This window comes from Chinchilla lanigera, unplaced genomic scaffold (genome assembly GCF_000276665.1).
Source record: "Chinchilla lanigera isolate Chin_1 unplaced genomic scaffold, ChiLan1.0 scaffold00029, whole genome shotgun sequence".
Lineage (NCBI taxonomy): Eukaryota > Metazoa > Chordata > Mammalia > Rodentia > Chinchillidae > Chinchilla > Chinchilla lanigera.
Window position 1 is genome coordinate 2,900,315 of NW_004955430.1, and position 18,249 is coordinate 2,918,563.

The window sequence follows — 18,249 nt, forward strand, 5'->3', positions numbered from 1 at the left end:
CCACTGTTACCCAACACTTTCTAACCTGGTGCTGAGAGACAGCTGAAGAGAAACACTCTGAGACTCGACCTCAGTTGTGAGGTGAAGTTTAGTCTGTGTCCCAGAGTCTTGCAGGGAACTTCTCAGTGACGCTACCCCTGCCTCAACTGTTGAGGACTCCTAACGCTTCAGTGTGTGTTCCTATCCCTCCCCCTGGGGCAGAAGGTTTATTTTTCTTCTGTTCTCCCCTAGGCTGCAACAGACTCTTACCTATGCCTCAGTGTTGATAGGGTTTATATTCCTTTCCTCAACAGCTTTAAAGCCAATTTTGTTTTGTTTTGTTTTGTCTAGAATAGCAGGTAGAGTTTAGTCTATCTAGTGTCAATGCTGTTGCCTTTAGGAAAGCTTTTACACTTCAAACTGATATGTGGGCATGGTGGCCTGTAATCCCAGCACTCAGGAGGCTGTGGCAGGAGGACCATTTCGAGTTCAAGACCAGCCTGGGCTACAAACTGAGTTCAGGGCCAACCTGAACTGCACAGTGAAACCCTGTCTCAAGACAAAAACAAAAACAAACAAAATCAAATATGATTTATCTCTAATTCTTTCTTTAGCCTTGTTTTCCTTTTTCCTGTGTTCTAAACCAGAACCTATAAAAGCCTTGCCAGATGCCTGTACATTCATCTCCATGGACCTGAAGATGTGGAGTTCTACCAGCTTTTCCTGTGATACCCTAATAGGCAACCCGTTCTCAGAATCTCCTCACACCCATGTTCGATTTTCACTATATGTGGTAGCCCTCTACCATATTCTATGGTTCAGGTTTACGAATATTTCCTACATTTAACAATGAAAAGTGTGCATTTCTCCTTTTTGCTGTGTCACTCACAGAAGAGAAGGGGAAATTTTTTACTCTAATTAAAAATGACTTGTTTATGTTTCATTTTTTGCGACAGGGTCTTGTTATGCAATTCAGACTGACCTTGAAGTCACTATGTAAACCAGGCTGGCCTTGAACTCACAGCAAGCCTCCTGCCTCACCCTCCCTGAGTGCTAGGATTACAGGAATGTGCCACCATGCCCGGCAAAAATGACATTTTTAAAACTACAGTTTAGGTAAGGGGACTTATTCTCTATTTGAACATTAGTATAAAATACATATCAGTATAGGAATAATTTCAAAAGTAAGAATTTAAAGGTATTACAGAACCACTAACAAGTTTTCCATGTTTAAAAAAAAAGTAATACTGAAAAAAGAAAAAAGGAGCCAATGTACTGTACCCCCAAATTTATATGCTCAGTTCTACTGTGACTGTATCTGGGAATGGGCCCTTTATGGAACATGTCTTAATCCATTCAGGCTGCTCTCATAAAGTATCTTAGACTGAGTTATTTATAAACAATGGAAATTTACTGCACATAATTTTACTTGCTGAAGAGCATAAGATCAAGGTGTTAGCAGATTCAGTGTTTGGTGACAGCTCACTCTGTACTTCACAAATGGTGAGTTCTTGCTGTGACTTCACGTGGTGAAATAAGCAAACCAACTGTCTCAGGCCTCTTTTAGATAGACAATAATCCCACTGATGACGGTGAAGCTCTCAGCCTCTACTCATCTCCCAAAGCCCTCGTCTCTTCATAGCACCACATCAGCTCTTCCCATCATGAGAATGGAGGATGGCTTTCAACATATGAATCTTTGGCAGACACAAACACTTAGATCACAGCAGATGCAGTTAGGTTAAAAAGATCACAGGGTGCAGCCCTGACCCAGTGTACGAACCACTCACATAGATGCACACACACTTGCTCATACATACATACTCACTCTCCACCCCATCCCATCCCATGTTATGTGAAGGCACAGCAAGAAGGCTGTTATCTGCAAACCAAGAAGCAAGACTTTATCAGAAACTGGTCATGCACACTGATCTCAAACTTTTAGTCTTTAGAACTGTGGAAAAATAAATTTATGTTGTTTAAACCACATAGTCCAAAGCAGACTATACATAGTAATTTCAGAGTCACTAATTTCACAAGTTTTAAAAGGAAGTTTAGCCTGGTACAGTGGTGCATGCCTGTAACTCCAGCATTTTGGGAGGCAGAGGAAGGAGGATCTTGAGTTTGAATCCTGCCTGGGCAACTTAGCAAGATCCTGTCTCAAAACAAAATTAGATTAGATTAGATTATATAAAATAGATAGGATGGTACTGAATCCAAGGCTTTTTCTTTGACCTATATCCCCATCTCACCTTTAACTTTTGAGACATGGTCTCACTAAGCTGCTAAATTACCCATGGTGGACTTCAATTTGCCACCTTCCTGCCTCAGCCTTCCAGAGTACCAGGGTTACAGTGTGTGTTACCATGCCCAGCTTAGACATAAATTATTAGTAAAATTTTTGGTATTTTCTTACATTCTAAAGTTATCACACAGATCAAATATGCTGCTCCTTGGTAAAGCACAAAGCTGGGCTGCAAAGGCCATTAGGAAGGCCGACTATATGACACATCTCTGCACAGCTCAGGGTTAAGCAGTTCACACTATTGGGAAAAACTGATGAACTTACTTTCTGTGAGTAAACCAAGAGTTTTAAAATGCAACAAAATACAAGAATGTGACACTTTGACAATTGAAGGATTTTTGTTTATTGTTTGTTTGTCTTTTGAGTCAGGGTCTTGCTATGTAGCCCAGCAAGGTTTGAACTTGGGCAATCCTTCTGCCTCAGCCTCCCAAGTGCTGCTATAGATATGCCCTATCATGCTCGGCTATTGAGAAGGGTTTTTGACAAAAATAAAAGAATACTTGTGAATAGTAAAAAAGATAAGTACTATTTTGAGGAGCAAAAAAATATACAAAACTAAAAAGGATTTTAGAATATGTCAGATTTTCTTGTCATATACCTATATAAACCCAGCACTTGGGAGGCTGAGGCAGGAATATCAGTCAACCTAGGCTATATAGTGAGTTCAAAGCCAGTCTGAACTACATAGTGAGATCCTGTTTCAGAAAGCAAAATCAAAAACAGAATATGTCAAGTTTACTTAATGAGAGTAATGGGAAGAAGGAAAAGGAAAAAGCGTTTAAATTTTTCAAATACCTCAACTTAAAATAACTCTAAATTGTCTACTAATTACACAGTGATTAAAAGGAAAAGGATATAATCCGTAAGCAAATAATTATTTCTTACATGTTTAAATGACCCATAGGGAACTGCTATGGACCCTGTCTCTTCTAGATAATCTTCCCAGCTTAATTCCACTTCTTCCATACCAGATCCAGCATCTAGAATTAAAAGCAAAACAAAACAAAACAAAAAATGGTCTCACTTTTTAAAAAAACTCAAAGCAAAACATATATAAAATTAGTAACCTAACTTACAGAATTTACTTCAGGACATGTTAAGGATTTTGCACAAAATAATTAAGTAGTTTTTTGTTGTTTTAATGGCAGGTTCCCGGAGTGCACTGATAGCAATGTATCAGTGAGTGCAGTAGTAGTTTGGCCTGCTAGCTCTCACTAAGGAAACATCAAATCTGAAGTTGAATCAAATGGATACAACTGTTACAATCACTATGGACTGCAATTTAGTATCTACTACCAAATATTTAATATATTTAATAGGTACTTCAAACTTAAACTTGCAATCTGATGCTTTCTAAGTATTCTCCAACTAAGTACCCTAATCAGTATTTGAGCTCAATCCAAAACATACAAAGTTTTTATCATTGTTTTATCAAAGTTTTCCCCTCCATTTCTTTCACACTTTAAATCACATCCATTAAAAAAAGTTCTGTAGTTACTATCTATAAATCATATCCCCAATCTAACTATTTCTCATCCTGCCTACTGATATCTCTAGTAGAAGGTCTATCTACAGTAACTTTCACCTTTGAATCCTCCTTACATAAGGTCTAAAATCTTTGGGAAACTAAAAAGGTCCTACATGATCTGACCACTAGCCACCTAGTCTTCCACTATATCCCCATCTATACTCTCACGACCTTTAGGTGATAAAGAGTTTCTTGCCACTCTTTAATCATGCTCTCTCTGCAAAGCCTCTAAGTTTACTGTTCTCTAAGCCCAAAGATTTATCTCCCAGTGGAGATCACATCTTCATCTCATTCAACTCTCTCCTCAGGAAGGCCTTCCATCAGTACTCACCTAAATGGGGTTCTGCTTCCACTTTCTTCATGGCATTCATTCTTACTTGACCATGCACCATGTATCTTTTAAACTTCCCCAATTATACCATAAACTCCACAAAGACAGAAATTTTGCTTTGGTCTCTCCTATATCTCTGTCATGGGCACTCAAAATATCTGGTATATAGTAGAAGTCTTCTTTCATGAGTGTCTTTAAGAGGTATGATAAAAATAGAGTAAATGTTGCTATTGAGTGCCACCCAATGGAAAGGCAGGTTTCTAAAAACATTATGGTATGTCTTCATCCACAGGATCTGGCACTGTGTGACTTCTGGCTCCTCCCCAAAGTCAAAGTGATCATGAAAGGTAAACATTTTGAATTGATTCAGGACATAGAGGTACCCACAATAACAACAAAGACACTCACCAGAGGACTTCCGGAACTGATTCAGAAAGTAGCAAGAACAACAGGATAAGTGTGTTCAAAGCATGCGGGGATATTTTGAGGGGATTAACAGGAATGTACCTTTTATTATAATATATTTTTAAAAATTAAATATCCACTGTACTTTTCAATCACACCTTCATATATTCTTGTAGAACCATGGCTGGAACAGAGCAAGTTCTCAATAAAAAGTTCAATATACTCCAGGGGGACCAATGCTTCCCATGGACACAAGAAGGCAAATATGAATACTGTATAATTACCACATTATCTGTAATAGTAATACACTAGAAGCAAAGATAAAGTGTTGTAATCCTTCAATGGAACACTATTTTACATTTACAGCAGGTGAAAGGAATGCTAGTATTAACATAAATCTCAAAAACCATAAGTAGAAAAGATAAGTGCAGAATGAAAAGCACAGCTAGAAAGAATTTAGGCTTCAAAATAAAACTGCATTATAATGTTTATTAATACATGCATGTTATTAAGAGTATAAAAACAAGAATGGGAAGAGTATGTCTGAACTTCATCAATGTTACTTTTTTGGGGAAAAAGCTAACCAGATTAGAAGGAAATACAAATAATATTGTTTTACTTCTTTTTAAAAATGGAAACACATGCAAAGAAGTCCAATATTACTAATCATATGGAAATGCACATCAGAACTACAATGAAATCGTGTCTCACACACATTAGAATAGTTATTTCAAAAAAGCAGAAAATAACAAGTGTTGATAAGAATGTAGTCAAATTAGTACCATTATGCACTGCTGGGAGGAATGTAAAACTGTACAAAACTATATGGCAGCTTCTCAAAAAGTTTTTTAGAAATTATCACAGGATCCAATGATTCCATCTCTGGGTACATGCCCAAAAGAAATGAAAGGGATTCAAACAGTACTTGTACATGAATGTTCCTAGCAACAATATTCATAGTAGCCAAAAGGTAAAAGTAACCCAAGTTTCCACCAATAGATGAGTGGATAAACAAAATGTGGTATATGCACATAAGAGAATAGTATTTCGCTTTCGAAACAAATCCTGCTACATGCTATGACATGAATGAGCCTTGAAGACATTATGCTAAGTAAAATAAGGACATCACAAAAAGTAAATGCTATATGACTCCATTTATATAACAAACCCATAGTAGTTATTCTACAGCCAGAAAGTACAATGGTGGAAAAAAAAACTAGGGAGTTATTTAAAGGGACTGAAGTTCTACTTTGGGAAGAAGAAAAAAGTTGTGGAGATGAATGGTGGTGATGATTATATGACAATGTGTGCGTACTTAATGCCACCAAACAGTATCCTTTAAAGTAGTTCATGTAGTAAAATTTACATTATGAACATTTTAGCACAGAAAGTATAAACAACTATTGGGCAATGTTACCATTTTCTAACTATTCAGGTACATGACAGTTTGTTATACTTTTTCCCATGTTTTCATGTACTTGAAATTTTTCACTAGGAATACAAGCTGACAAAAAGTGCTTGGAAAGAAGCAGACGTACAGGCCAACAGAAAGTCATCTGCCATTACTTAAACAAGTAGGCTGACTGTTCATGATCCTAGGGAAGGAACCTAGTCCTTTAAGCAGCATGCTAATTTAAAAATAAAACATAAATACTGAGAATAAAATTTGTAGATTAATCAACCAAAATCTCTTACACATTAAAAATTAGTAAAACTGAGAAGCAATAAGATTAATGATCTGATGGGATGATAAGCAAAACACTGAAAAGAGAATATAAAAAAGAAATAGAAAATAACTTTAAATATATGAAAATGTACAATTTTTCACTTTAATAAAAATGTAAATTAAAACTACACTGAGGTACCAGATTGGGAAGAACTTCAAAGTCTGAAAATATACTCTATGTTGAAATTATAAAACAGGTAAAGCACAGTCACACAACTCCTGTGGAAGAAAGCTTGGCAATATCTAGCAAAATTGCATATGTATTTACCTTTTGATCCAGCAATCCCACTTCTAGGAATCTATCCCAAAGATATGCTGGCAAAAATACAAAAAGACATATGTACAAGTCTATTCACTGCAGCACTATTTGTAATACCAAGACTGGAAATAACCCAAATGTTCCTCAGTAAGGAACTGACTGAATAAATATGGTATATCCTTCAAGTCTATACACCAACACCAAGCTATTCAGTTCTACAAAGCTATAAAAAGCAATGAAAATAACCTCTATATAATCATGCAGAACAATCTCCAAAATATGTTAGGGAAAACAATAGTATAGAACACTTTTTAACAATCTCTAGTTCGTACAACATGGGACAGATAGAAGTGTGAATGTGTGTTATAAACAGAAATGCAAATAAACCTTAATATACAAAAATGTCCAATTATATGCACACATACATTGATTTGTTTCTATTTTTAAAATGAAAATAAGTTAAAATGTAATAAACCTAAGTATGTGGGTGAAGGAGCAAAATAAATAGTATCAGGCTTAAAGCCACAATCTTATTACAGAAATTTGGTACTGTAAAATATGTAGATACTTTACACAAGTCAGAAACATAATTAGAATGGTAGAAAAATACAAAAATTGCAAATAGACTGAAACAAATAACCCTATATAAAACCCCCAAAAAAGCAGGATTCCATTAACTCATGTTAAAATTCAATATTCTGACCTCAAACCACAGTGGAATTTATTTAAAGTCAAAAACCATAAAGAAATGTCAAAAAAAAAGAGAAAGAAATGTCAAACTGCTTATTGCTAACTTATGAATATTTGGAATGTTGGTATTATTACTTGGAAATAACTACAGGACTACTATAGGAAATGCCAAACAAGATAAGAAATCGATGCAAAGAAACACCAAAATCAAACTTCTGAAAACTAAAGAGAAAGACAGAAATCTTGAAAGTAACAGAAGAGAAATGACACCTCTATCAAACAGGGTAAAATGGGGGAATCTCATGTTGGAAAAAGGGATATATTCCTGGGACAGTACATTTCTCATGAAGGCCACAAGGATGAGGCATACTACCTTTCAAAAGCACGAAAAAGAAACAAAATTTTAACCTATAATTCTATATCTAGCAAAAGCATACTTCACTAATAAATAGGGAAATCAGTATATTCTCAGATAAAAAGGAAACTAAGAAAAATTGTTGCCAGTAGACCTACCCTAAAAAAATGTGAAGAAAATTCTCTAAATAGAAATAAAATGAAAAAAAAACCTTGGAGTAACAGGCAAGAACACATGGCAGTGGAAAAAATAAAAATATTAAAAAATATAACACATTTTCCTTCTCTTATATACTCTAAACTACACTTGACAGTTTAAACAAAACAGTTAACAACGTCTGTTATGGTTCTGAAAGTATGTAAAGAAACTATTTAAGGTAGTATAACAGGGTCAAGGGATGTAAATATAAGGTTTCTAGACTTAGTAAAGTGATGTTATGTTACGTATACAGAATGCAATACCTACAGCTACCAATAACAAACCATATCAAAGGTATACACTCAAAAACATTATAGTCAAATAAAAGTAGAATTTAATGAAAGTGTTAGGATAACTCCAAGAAAAGTGGGGAGGCAAGTTCAAGCCGTCAGAAATCACACAAAGTGTTGCAGGCTGAACAAATTCAGTTCCAGCCTCACAGCCAGAAACCAGCCTGAACTTCCGTAGAACTATGAAGGGAGGCTTGTTGGGATTATTAACTGCCCCACCATAAAGCTACAGCTGGCTTGGTGGCATTAATCAATATAGATCTGGGTTCTGCCTGCCTATTATGACTACCAGTAAAAGCAGAGACATGCCCCGAAGTGAACATTTTTTTCCTTTTTTTTTTGTTGATTGTTTTGTTTTTATGAGTGTAGACATTCTTTTGAGTGTTTTTTTGTTTGTTTGTTTGTTTGTTTTTTTTAGGCAGGGTCCACTCTATAATTCAGGCTGGCCTTCAACTCACTATGTAGCCCAGGCTGGCCTGGAACTCATGGCACCCCTCTTGCTTCAGCCTCCTGAATGCCGGGATTACAAGCATGAGCCACCACACCTGGCTTCTGTTCTGTTCTTTATTTTTATTTCTTTCTTCAGTCTTTTCTTTCTATCTTCCTAACCAGTTCCCCAAAGTTCTTGTGATCTTCCTTTGTCCTCCAGGCTTGATTCTAACCTCTTATTCTTCTATTTCTCTTTTTTTTTTCTTCCTAACTTCTTTTAAATTTTCTCCCTTGAGGGTAAAATCACCACATTGAGGTCATTATTTACTGTATACAAGTTTCTGGTTTGTTTTAGATTTTCTTATATAACCACAAATATAATTCATATGGTTAAAGGTAGCAAATTAATAGTTACCAGTTTGTCATTTTCTAGGCTGTGTTTGATGCTAGTGTTATTGCTGACTACTACTCTAGCCAACATGACATAAGTGTTGTATCAGTTGTTTTTCCTGGTATGCCAAGACTGAGATTGCCTAAGGGTCATAAACAATACTATAGGTCAGTGCTAAAGAACCAGAGGATAGGCTATATAAATAGCAACTTCTCATCTCCAATAAATTGAAGAGGTAGGATCTTGCAATAGACTCAAAACCCAAAAGCCAGCTACACCTATAAGACATTGCTGAGAAGCAGTCATTTTCTGAGGGTTCTTAATACTTGCAATAAAGTATTTTCTGTAAATACTATTTGCTGTAAGCAATTTACAAGCACCAACCCAGGAATTAAACTAACAAAGAGAGACAGACAGAATGAGACAGAGACAGAGACAGAGACAGAGACAGAGAGAACAGAAAAAAGAAAATGAGAAGACAAGAAAGCAAGATCCAACCCCAGACTTCCAGCTTGCCAAAGGCAAACCCAAGGAGCAATGAGATGGAACAATTCCAAAGACAGCCACCTGAATTCTCTTAAGTGGTAAGAGCAGAAGTAACAAAGCAGATGAATGAGGCTCTAGAAAACATCAAATCAGAAATAATTTCTCAGCTAACTATAGAAATGGTGACCATAATTAAAGATATGTTGGCAGCTCTACAGCAGTTACAAATTTAAAAAATAGAGGAGCTTAGGAAAATGAAACATGAATGCCCAACATAAGAAAGAAATGGAATCTATTAAACAGATTCAAACATATCCAGGAGATTAAAAATTCCATTGGAAGTAGACACAGCAGAATGAGCCAATGAGAGGACACAATACCAGATATGGAAAATAGAATTGTAGTTAGCAACCAGAAAAAGAAAGATTTCTCATAAATAGCAAGGGACCATGAAAAATCAATCTAACAGCTGCTAGATATACAAAAAAGTATAACATAAAATTGATTGCAGTCAATGAAAAAGTGGGAGATAGTGCAAACAGTATAAAAAACTGTTCACAAAAAGTACGGTGGACCCTTGACTTACAAACTCAATGCATTCCTGAGGGCTGGTTGTAAATGAAGTTGTCAATCAATGGGTCAGGCTCCTCTACACAGCCTTCAAAGTCTCTCTTCTGTACATAGGCAGATCTCAGTGACCGTAGATACTGGCCAAGGATTTCTCAATTAACCCCATACAGGAAAGGATGCTGTAATTTCCTTCCAGAACTCTTTAGAAGTTAAATCTGTATGTGAGACCATCTGGAAGCACAAATGGCTGGCATTTTGTTCATAACTGAAGACTTTGGTCATAAGTTAAAACTAAAATTCCTGTCATAACCAAAGTTGTTCATATGTCAGGCCAACCATTACTCAAGGGTCCACTGTAATGGGAGAAAACTTTCAAGCATGGAAAAAGAATTGGACATACAGGTAAGTGAGGCATACAGATCTACAACTAGCCATGATAAAAACATCTATACCAAGGCATATAATAGTCACAAGAACAGAATATTAAAAGCTGTTAGAGAAAAGAAAGAAATCACCTATAAAGGAAGGGCCATCAGAATCTCAGCAGACTTCTCAACACAAACCCTATGTCAAAGAAGCTGTGAGTGAAGTATTTCAAGCCCTAAAAGAAACAACCTCCAGCCCAAACTAATGTATGCAGCAAAACCATCTTTCAAAATTGATAGAGAAACAAAATACTTCCATGACAAAGATACCTGAAAGATAGGAAAGGGAGAAGTTAAATTATCATTATTTTTCAATGATATGATACTCTACACAGGAGATCCCCAAAACTCCACCAAAAGACAGTTCTAAACTTAATAACCAAATTCAGTCACATAGCAGTGTGCAAAGTCAATACTCAAAAATCAATAGCATTCCTGTACACAAATAACAAAATCACTGACAACAAAATTAAGGAAACCACACCTTTCACAATAGTATCCAAAAAAATTGAAATACCAAGGAATTAATCTAATGAAGTAAAATACCTTTACATTAAAAACTACAGTTATCTGAAAAAGGAGATCAAAAGAAGATATCAGAAAATGGAAAGATATCCCTTGCTGTTGGGTGGAAAGAACCAATATAGAGAAAACAGCCATACTTCCAAAACTGTTATACAGATTTAATGCAATCTCCATCAAAATACCAATAGTATATCTCATAGAACTAAAGAAAACAATCATATCCCTCTGGCCAGACCGTCATCTCCGTCGAGGAGTCCTGGGTAATCATGACTATGGAGGAACAAGAAAACAGCCTGTTGCTAGACACAGGTGCAAGTCTCTCGGTCCTTCTTTTCAATCCTGGCCTTCCTTCCAGCCATCATACCTCAGTGAAAGGAGTCACTGGTGAGGAGGTAATATGCTATTTTTGACAACCCTTAGGCTGTAACTACTTATTAGATCCTTCTTGCATATCTCTGTCTTCCTGAGAAACCGCTTTGAAGATACCACCACATATTACAGCAGCCATTGATATTTTCCTACTAATCTATCCATAACTGTGTAAAGTTTGTAATGTTCCTATCCTATTTCATAATGTATGTTTATTATTATGTGTTTCCTACAACAACCATTGAGAATAGTTAATGATTTTTCAATAGGTCACTCATTTATAGCTCTATTTATTTTCTTTAAAAGCCACTTTGAAGATACCAAAGTATAGCACAACAACTCTTGATAATCTCCTACCTCTTTTGTCTCTAACTCACTATTATTTGTCTATTTGTTTTCCTGAGAAACTATTTTGTAGATAATAATACGTAAAACGATAACCATTGATAATTTCCTACCATTTTGTCTGTAATTTGCTAAGTCCCCCCTATTATTATGTTATCCTTCTTTTATTCTTCAAAATAAAAAAAAATAAAATAAAATAAAAAGAAAACAATCATAAAATTCATTTGGAACCAGAAGACACCAAGAATAGTAATTCTGGGCAACAAGGGCAAGCCAGGGGACATCATAATCTCCCACTTGAAATTATACTATAAAGCTACTGTGATAAAAACAGCATGATACTGTAAAAAAAAAAAAACTTCAGAAAACAAACAAACAAACAAAAAAAAAACAGATCCAAGGATCAATGGAACAGACTAGAAGAAGCAGAAAAAACTCCAAACACACTCAGCCTCCTTTTCTTGGACAAAGGAGCCAAACACCTTCACTGGAAGACAGCCTCTTTAATAATGGTGCTAGAAAAACAGGCTTTCCACATGGTGAAGATTAAAACTAAACCCAAACCTTTCACCATGCATTAAACTAAAATTGAAATGGATTAAAAACCTGTTCAAATAGAAACACTGACTCTACTGGAAGAGACAACAGGTAGAACTCTTGAAGACACTTATATAGGCAAACTTTATGAACAAAATCCTTACTGCACAGGAAATACCAAAAAGAATCAACAACTGGGATCTCATTTTATTAGCTTTTGCACAGCAAAGGAAACTACCAACAGAGAGAAGAGACAACCTACCATGTGGGAAAAAAACTTTTGCCAACTGTTCCTCAGACAAAGGACTAAAACATGAAATGAACTGTATAAAGAACTCAAAAAAAATCAGACCCCACCCAAATTTAAAGACTCAATCCAAAAACAGGCATCTGAAATAAACTTCTCAGATGAAGTAGAAACAGCAATATATATATATGAAAAAATGTTCATCATCACTGGTCATTTGAGAGATACAAATTAAAACTAATGCTGAGATTCCATCTCACCCCAGAGGAATGCCTATCATCAAGAAATCAACCAACAACAAATGCTATGAGGCTATGGGGAAAAAGGAACCCTTCTCCACTATTTATGGGAGTGTACACTTGTGCAATCACTGTGGAAATCAGTGTGGAAATGCTCAAAAAACTAAAACCAGAGGTTTCATTTCACCCAACTATTCCTCTTCTTGGTGGTATCTTCCTGAAAGAATAAAAAATATCATGCCACAGCAATATATGCACACATGTTTATAGCAGCACAGTTTTGTAATAGCTAAATCTTAGAAACAGCCCAAATGCCCATCAACCAATGATAAAGAAAATGTGGTTTTTTAATACAATGGAGTACTATTCCACTCTAAAAAAGGATAAGCTTAAGACATTTCTACCTAAATGGATGCACCTTGAGACCATACTCTCAAATGAAATAAATTGGACACACATGCATAAATACTATACTGCTTCTGTGGTATGAGAAACTCAAAGTATAAACCAGCACCAAAATGTATAGTAGATATTGTGAAATGGGAAGAAAATGTTCAAATGGGAAAGGAAATGGGGGGGGGTAAGAAAAGGAAAGAAAAGAAGGATAAAATGGAAAAAAGCTTTTGTAAGTAAGGAGGAAAAGGGGGCTGAAGGGAATGGAGGGGAACAGGAAAAGAAGTATGATGTATCATGTACAGGTACAAATTCCCTGTGATGAATGTTATCATTATGTATATCTAAAATGTATCCAAAAATTTTAAAAGAGAAACTTACTTTAGATATAATACCAGCAGTTTCAAAGTAAAAGGATAAAAAATACACAAAATAGAAATATTAATAAAAAGAAATCAGAAATAGGTAAATCCATAGAGAGAGCAAGCAGATTGCTTTCCAGAGCCTCAATGGAACAGGAAACAATTGCTAATGGTTTATTTGGGGGATTAAAAATATGTTCTAAAATCAGCAGTGAAGGTTATTTATTTTGTGATTATACTACAAGCCACTGAATTTGATGAGGGATATGGCTCCTTGGTAGATTACTTGCCTAGTATGTGTGGGGTTCTGAGCTCAACCTCCAGCATTGCAAAAACAAAAGTACTACCACAGAGTTATAAATTTCTAAAGGGTTAATTTTATGGTATGAGAATTATAGCTCAAAAATTATATTTCAATAAAGTTTTGTTTTTTAAAAACAAAATCTCAGCAGTAAAACAAACCAATTAGTACTGAGCTAAAGACATCAAAGAAGATGCAGGTATGCCAAGCATGCATGTGTAAAGATATTCAATGTCACTGGCCATTAGTGAAATACAAATTAAGACCACGGATGAACTGACACTACACAGCTATCAGAATGGCTTCCATAAAAATGATTATAACAAACAGTTGTAAGAATGCAGAAAAACTATGTCTCTGACATTGCTGGTGATAATGAAAACAACACAGCTACTTTGGAAAACAGCCTGACCGTTTCTTCACTAAAGCTATAATCTATAGAACTGCGCTGCTCAGAATAGTCCCCTTCAAATGAAATCTTATGTATGTAATTATTAATAGTAATGTATTTTAATATCCAAAAACCGGAAAAAAACAAAATGTACTACAATAGATGAATAGTTAATAGTAAACTGTAGTACACCCATGGAATGCTACCCAGAAATAAAATAGCCAAGAACCTCAATAGATCTCAAAGCTATCATTTTTAGAGAGAGAAACCAATTGCAAAAGGTCATATACTGATTCTATATATGCAGCACTCTTTAAATAACAGAGATTATGGAGCTAGAAAGCAGATGAACAATTGCCTGGAGTTAGGGAGAAATATGGAAAGGAGGGGTGGGAGCTCTTCATGGTGATGAAATAGTTCTATATCCTGAATAAAGTGGTAAACACAGGAATCCACATGTGTGGTAAAATGACACAGAATTGCAAAAACTTTCCTAGATTTATATTATAGCTATATGAAATGAATTAATGAGAGAAAATGGGTGAAGGGAACACGAGACCTGTCAGTATAATCTTTGCAACTTAACTGATACTGTTTCAAAATAGCTAGAAGAAACAAAATAAAAATATTGCTTAAAGAAGAGGTCTGTAAAAATTATTTTTCAGCAAACATTACTAGTAGTCCTTAAGTCAGGTTCTCTGACAGATATTGGAGTTGGCAATGAAAAACAATGCACGACTTCAAAGACTTTCTGATTCAGTGGTAGAAAGTCCAGACAATATAACACAGGTAAGTAATATAATTCTGTACTCTGCAAACTAAATTATGCTCAGAAAAACCAATACCTGGGGCTGCGGATTTAGCTCAGCGGCAAAAGCGCCTGCCTGGCATGCGCAAGGTCGTGAGTTCGGTTCCCGGTACCTGAGAAAAACCAAAAAAAAAGAAAAACCAATACCTGCTTCAAGCTGCTGTTCCCCGTTCATCTCCACAGCACATAGGCTATCTCCTCCCCACACAAAGGAAAGGCCTGATGGTCCTGCTACAATCTGAAGATGACTTGCAGATTTCAAATGTCTGTCCAATGGGCATCCAAGGATCCAAACGAAAGTGCTGAAAAATCAAAAAGAATACAAAAATACCTTGAGTCTCAAAAGTGTTTACTCACTCATAGCACATAGCACTTGACTGGGTTCAGAAGTAAGATAAAACTGGCAGAAGAGTTGTATTTGGGGGAAAAAACAGACATCTTTACTAACTTGGAAGAGTGTGAGAGAGAGTGTGCGTGTAGAGTGGTGGAGGGAGAAAGACAGCAAGTCCAAGAGATCACTCAGAACTCATTAAGACCTTGATGAGATAATCTAAAAATCATAACCACTAACGTGTATTTGAATCCCATCCTTTAAACTTAGATTACCATACTTAGTATACTTAGTACCATGATTCCTGTCCACAAAAACATTTCCTTATGGCTTTGAGGGTGGGATACGGTGTTTGCTTTCAAAGCTCTTCTTACCCAATGAGTAGGATACCCTATGTTATGAACTTCATCTAGTTTATCTTGTACTTTACACCTCATTTTCCATTTCATTCCATTAAACTATTAGGCAGAACCAAATTTGCAACTATGTTATTCTACAGTTACAAAGAAAATGCCTCCCAGGCCAGGGATACTCAGCTGCACAAGTGCCTGCCTGGCAAGCATAAGGTCCTGAGTTCAATACCGGGTACCAAAAAAAAAAAAAACAAGAACAAAAACAAAAACAAAAAAAAGAGAGAGAAAGAATACAATGAAAACACCTCCAAAATAAGCTCTGAACCCATTTTTTAAAAAAATTATTTTAATGGAGTATAATTTTCATATCAAAACTTTCTGCTTTATCCAGGTGTGGTGATGGCTGCTACAGTCCCAGCACTCTGGGAGGCTGAGGCTTGATTACAAGTTAAAGCCCAGCCTGGGCAACTTAGCAACTCGGTGAGATGCTGTTTCAAAATAAAAAAGGGTTTGGGATGGATATAGCTCTGTGTGAAGGCTCTGGGTTCAATTCCCAGTACAAAAAAAAATCCACTTTAAATGCACATTCTAATAAAATTTAGTAAATTAATAGTGTGTAACCATCACCGTAATCCAAATTTAGAATATTTTCTGTCACCCTGAAAAGAAGTTTAATGGTCATGTATGGTTCCTCCACCTCCCCTTTTTAGGTACAGGCCACTAATCTGCTTTCTGTCTCTAGAAAATTTTGACTTTCTTGTATACTTCACATAAATGGAATCATACAATATGTGACCTTTTATGTCTGCTTTCTCTCACTAAATTTCTGAGTTTCATCCATTGCAGAATGGATGAATCTATCTATTCTTGCTTTATATAGAGATAAAACAACCTAAGATATTACCTTTATATGTGCCTAACAGATTAGAAAAAAGAAAAATGAAAAAAGGAGTTGCTGCAGGATGGAGTCACATGAACTGAATGCAAGGGCAACAGCACAGTAAACTATGCAGGTGGCAAAGGTACCTCACAGCACCGCTTTGAGCGTGATATTCTTCAAGATCATATGCATTTTGAGTGCAAATGACAGCCCTTAGAAACTTACTCCCAAAAATAATTTTAATCACTAAGAAATAGCTTAGATTTTAATATTGTATTGCCTTGAAAAGGCAGCAACCTGAAGTATAACAGCTTTAGATGGGAGACAGGGATACCTAGATTCTTATTTCAGCTTTACTACCTGCACAATCTTATGCAATACTATACTATGTCAGTTTTTTATATGTAAATGAAGTAAGGTTTTTTGAGATTTTAACAATTTCATAGAAAAAGTTTTAATAACTTTTCAAAGTTATTAAAGTTATTTAAGTGCCACTTACCCCAATAGCTGTTTACAAGCACTGAAACCCAGACTTTCTCATAGGAACAACTGAACAAAAACTTGAGAGAGTGATATTTAAAGTTTAAATATACTCTTCCTGTGTACTTTTCTATCCCAAGCTCCAAACATTTAAACCTACTAACTCATTTGCTCCCCACATATTTATCAACACTATCTACTACTTTAATGGATAGAGGTAAAGCAATCCTGCTTTCAGAAAGTGTATTTTCAACTGGGGCGCAGACAAATTATGACAGCAATTTAAAGCAATTATTTAAAGTACTGTACTAAGAAGGAAAAGTACTTACTGGATGCTAAGAACATAAAGGAGGGCTTAACTTGAACTAGGAGGTCACTAGATGTCCCTGAGAAAATGACATTTAAGCTGAGTATACAGAGGAAATAGCTGTTAGGCAGAAAGTGTTAAAAAAGAGGGTTACAGAACACATGGAGACTCGAGGGACTGCTCTAGCTGGGGTGCGCATGTGGCCCCTCCCTGCGCGTGCCCTGCACTGAATGAGTGAGTGCTCCAAGATCTGCTGGTCCCGCGGTTTGAGTACATGCTTTACTCCCACTGCCACAGTTCCCAGCTAAAACTCGCAGAGTGAGCCAGACAGGAGGTCCTCACTCAGAAGTCCCAGGGACTGCTCTCACTGGGGTGCACATGTGGCCCCTCCCTGTGCGCTCCCTGTGCCGAGTGTGCGAGTGCTCCAAGAGCTGCTGGTCCAGCAGTTCAAGTCCGTGCTTTGCTTGCGCCCAGACAACCTAGGGGGTCGGATGCATGGGCAGTCTGTGATTGCTGTCCATCCAGCCTGCATCTGGTTCCTGTATGTGTCCTGAACTGACTGGAGACACAGAATCAGGTGGTTCATAAACTGTTGACCCTACAGTTTGTGTCTGGGTTCTGCCTGTACCCTGAACTGCCTGGGGACATAGGTCCCCTGGATCAAAACTGTCACACCAGTGCAACCCGAGTATGGGCCGTGCACATACCCTGAACTGCAAGGGGACACTGGATCAGATGGTCTGCCATCAGCTGACACCAATGCCCACGTCTGAGACCTGGGATAACTAGATACAAATCAGCAACTGCCAGAAATCCCGAGACTAACTAGTGCTTCTCAGGGGTCACTGAGGGGCACATCTGACCAACAGGAAAACTAGGGACACAAGTGGCTTTTGCTGTGCAGCCACTGAAGAGGGAAACTGAGCTTTCTGCATCCAGTAGCAAACACGACAAAACAAAGAACTAAAACACAAGCCCAGAACTCCATCACACTCAGAACAAGTCCAGGAGACA

The 18,249-nt window shown here is 36.6% G+C and overlaps 1 protein-coding gene across 2 annotated transcripts in view; it reads right to left on the reverse strand.

Moving 5' to 3' along the window:
* The window catches only part of Sfmbt1 (Scm-like with four mbt domains 1), a gene marked incomplete at its 5' end in the record, with an annotated part of 164,711 nt that overhangs the window by 50,166 nt on the left and 96,296 nt on the right, over positions 1-18,249 (reverse strand). For both annotated transcript variants that reach the window (XM_013515696.1, XM_013515695.1), the window contains 2 exon segments: positions 3,170-3,264; positions 15,032-15,186. In XM_013515696.1, coding sequence (XP_013371150.1) covers positions 3,170-3,264; positions 15,032-15,186 — 250 coding nt within the window.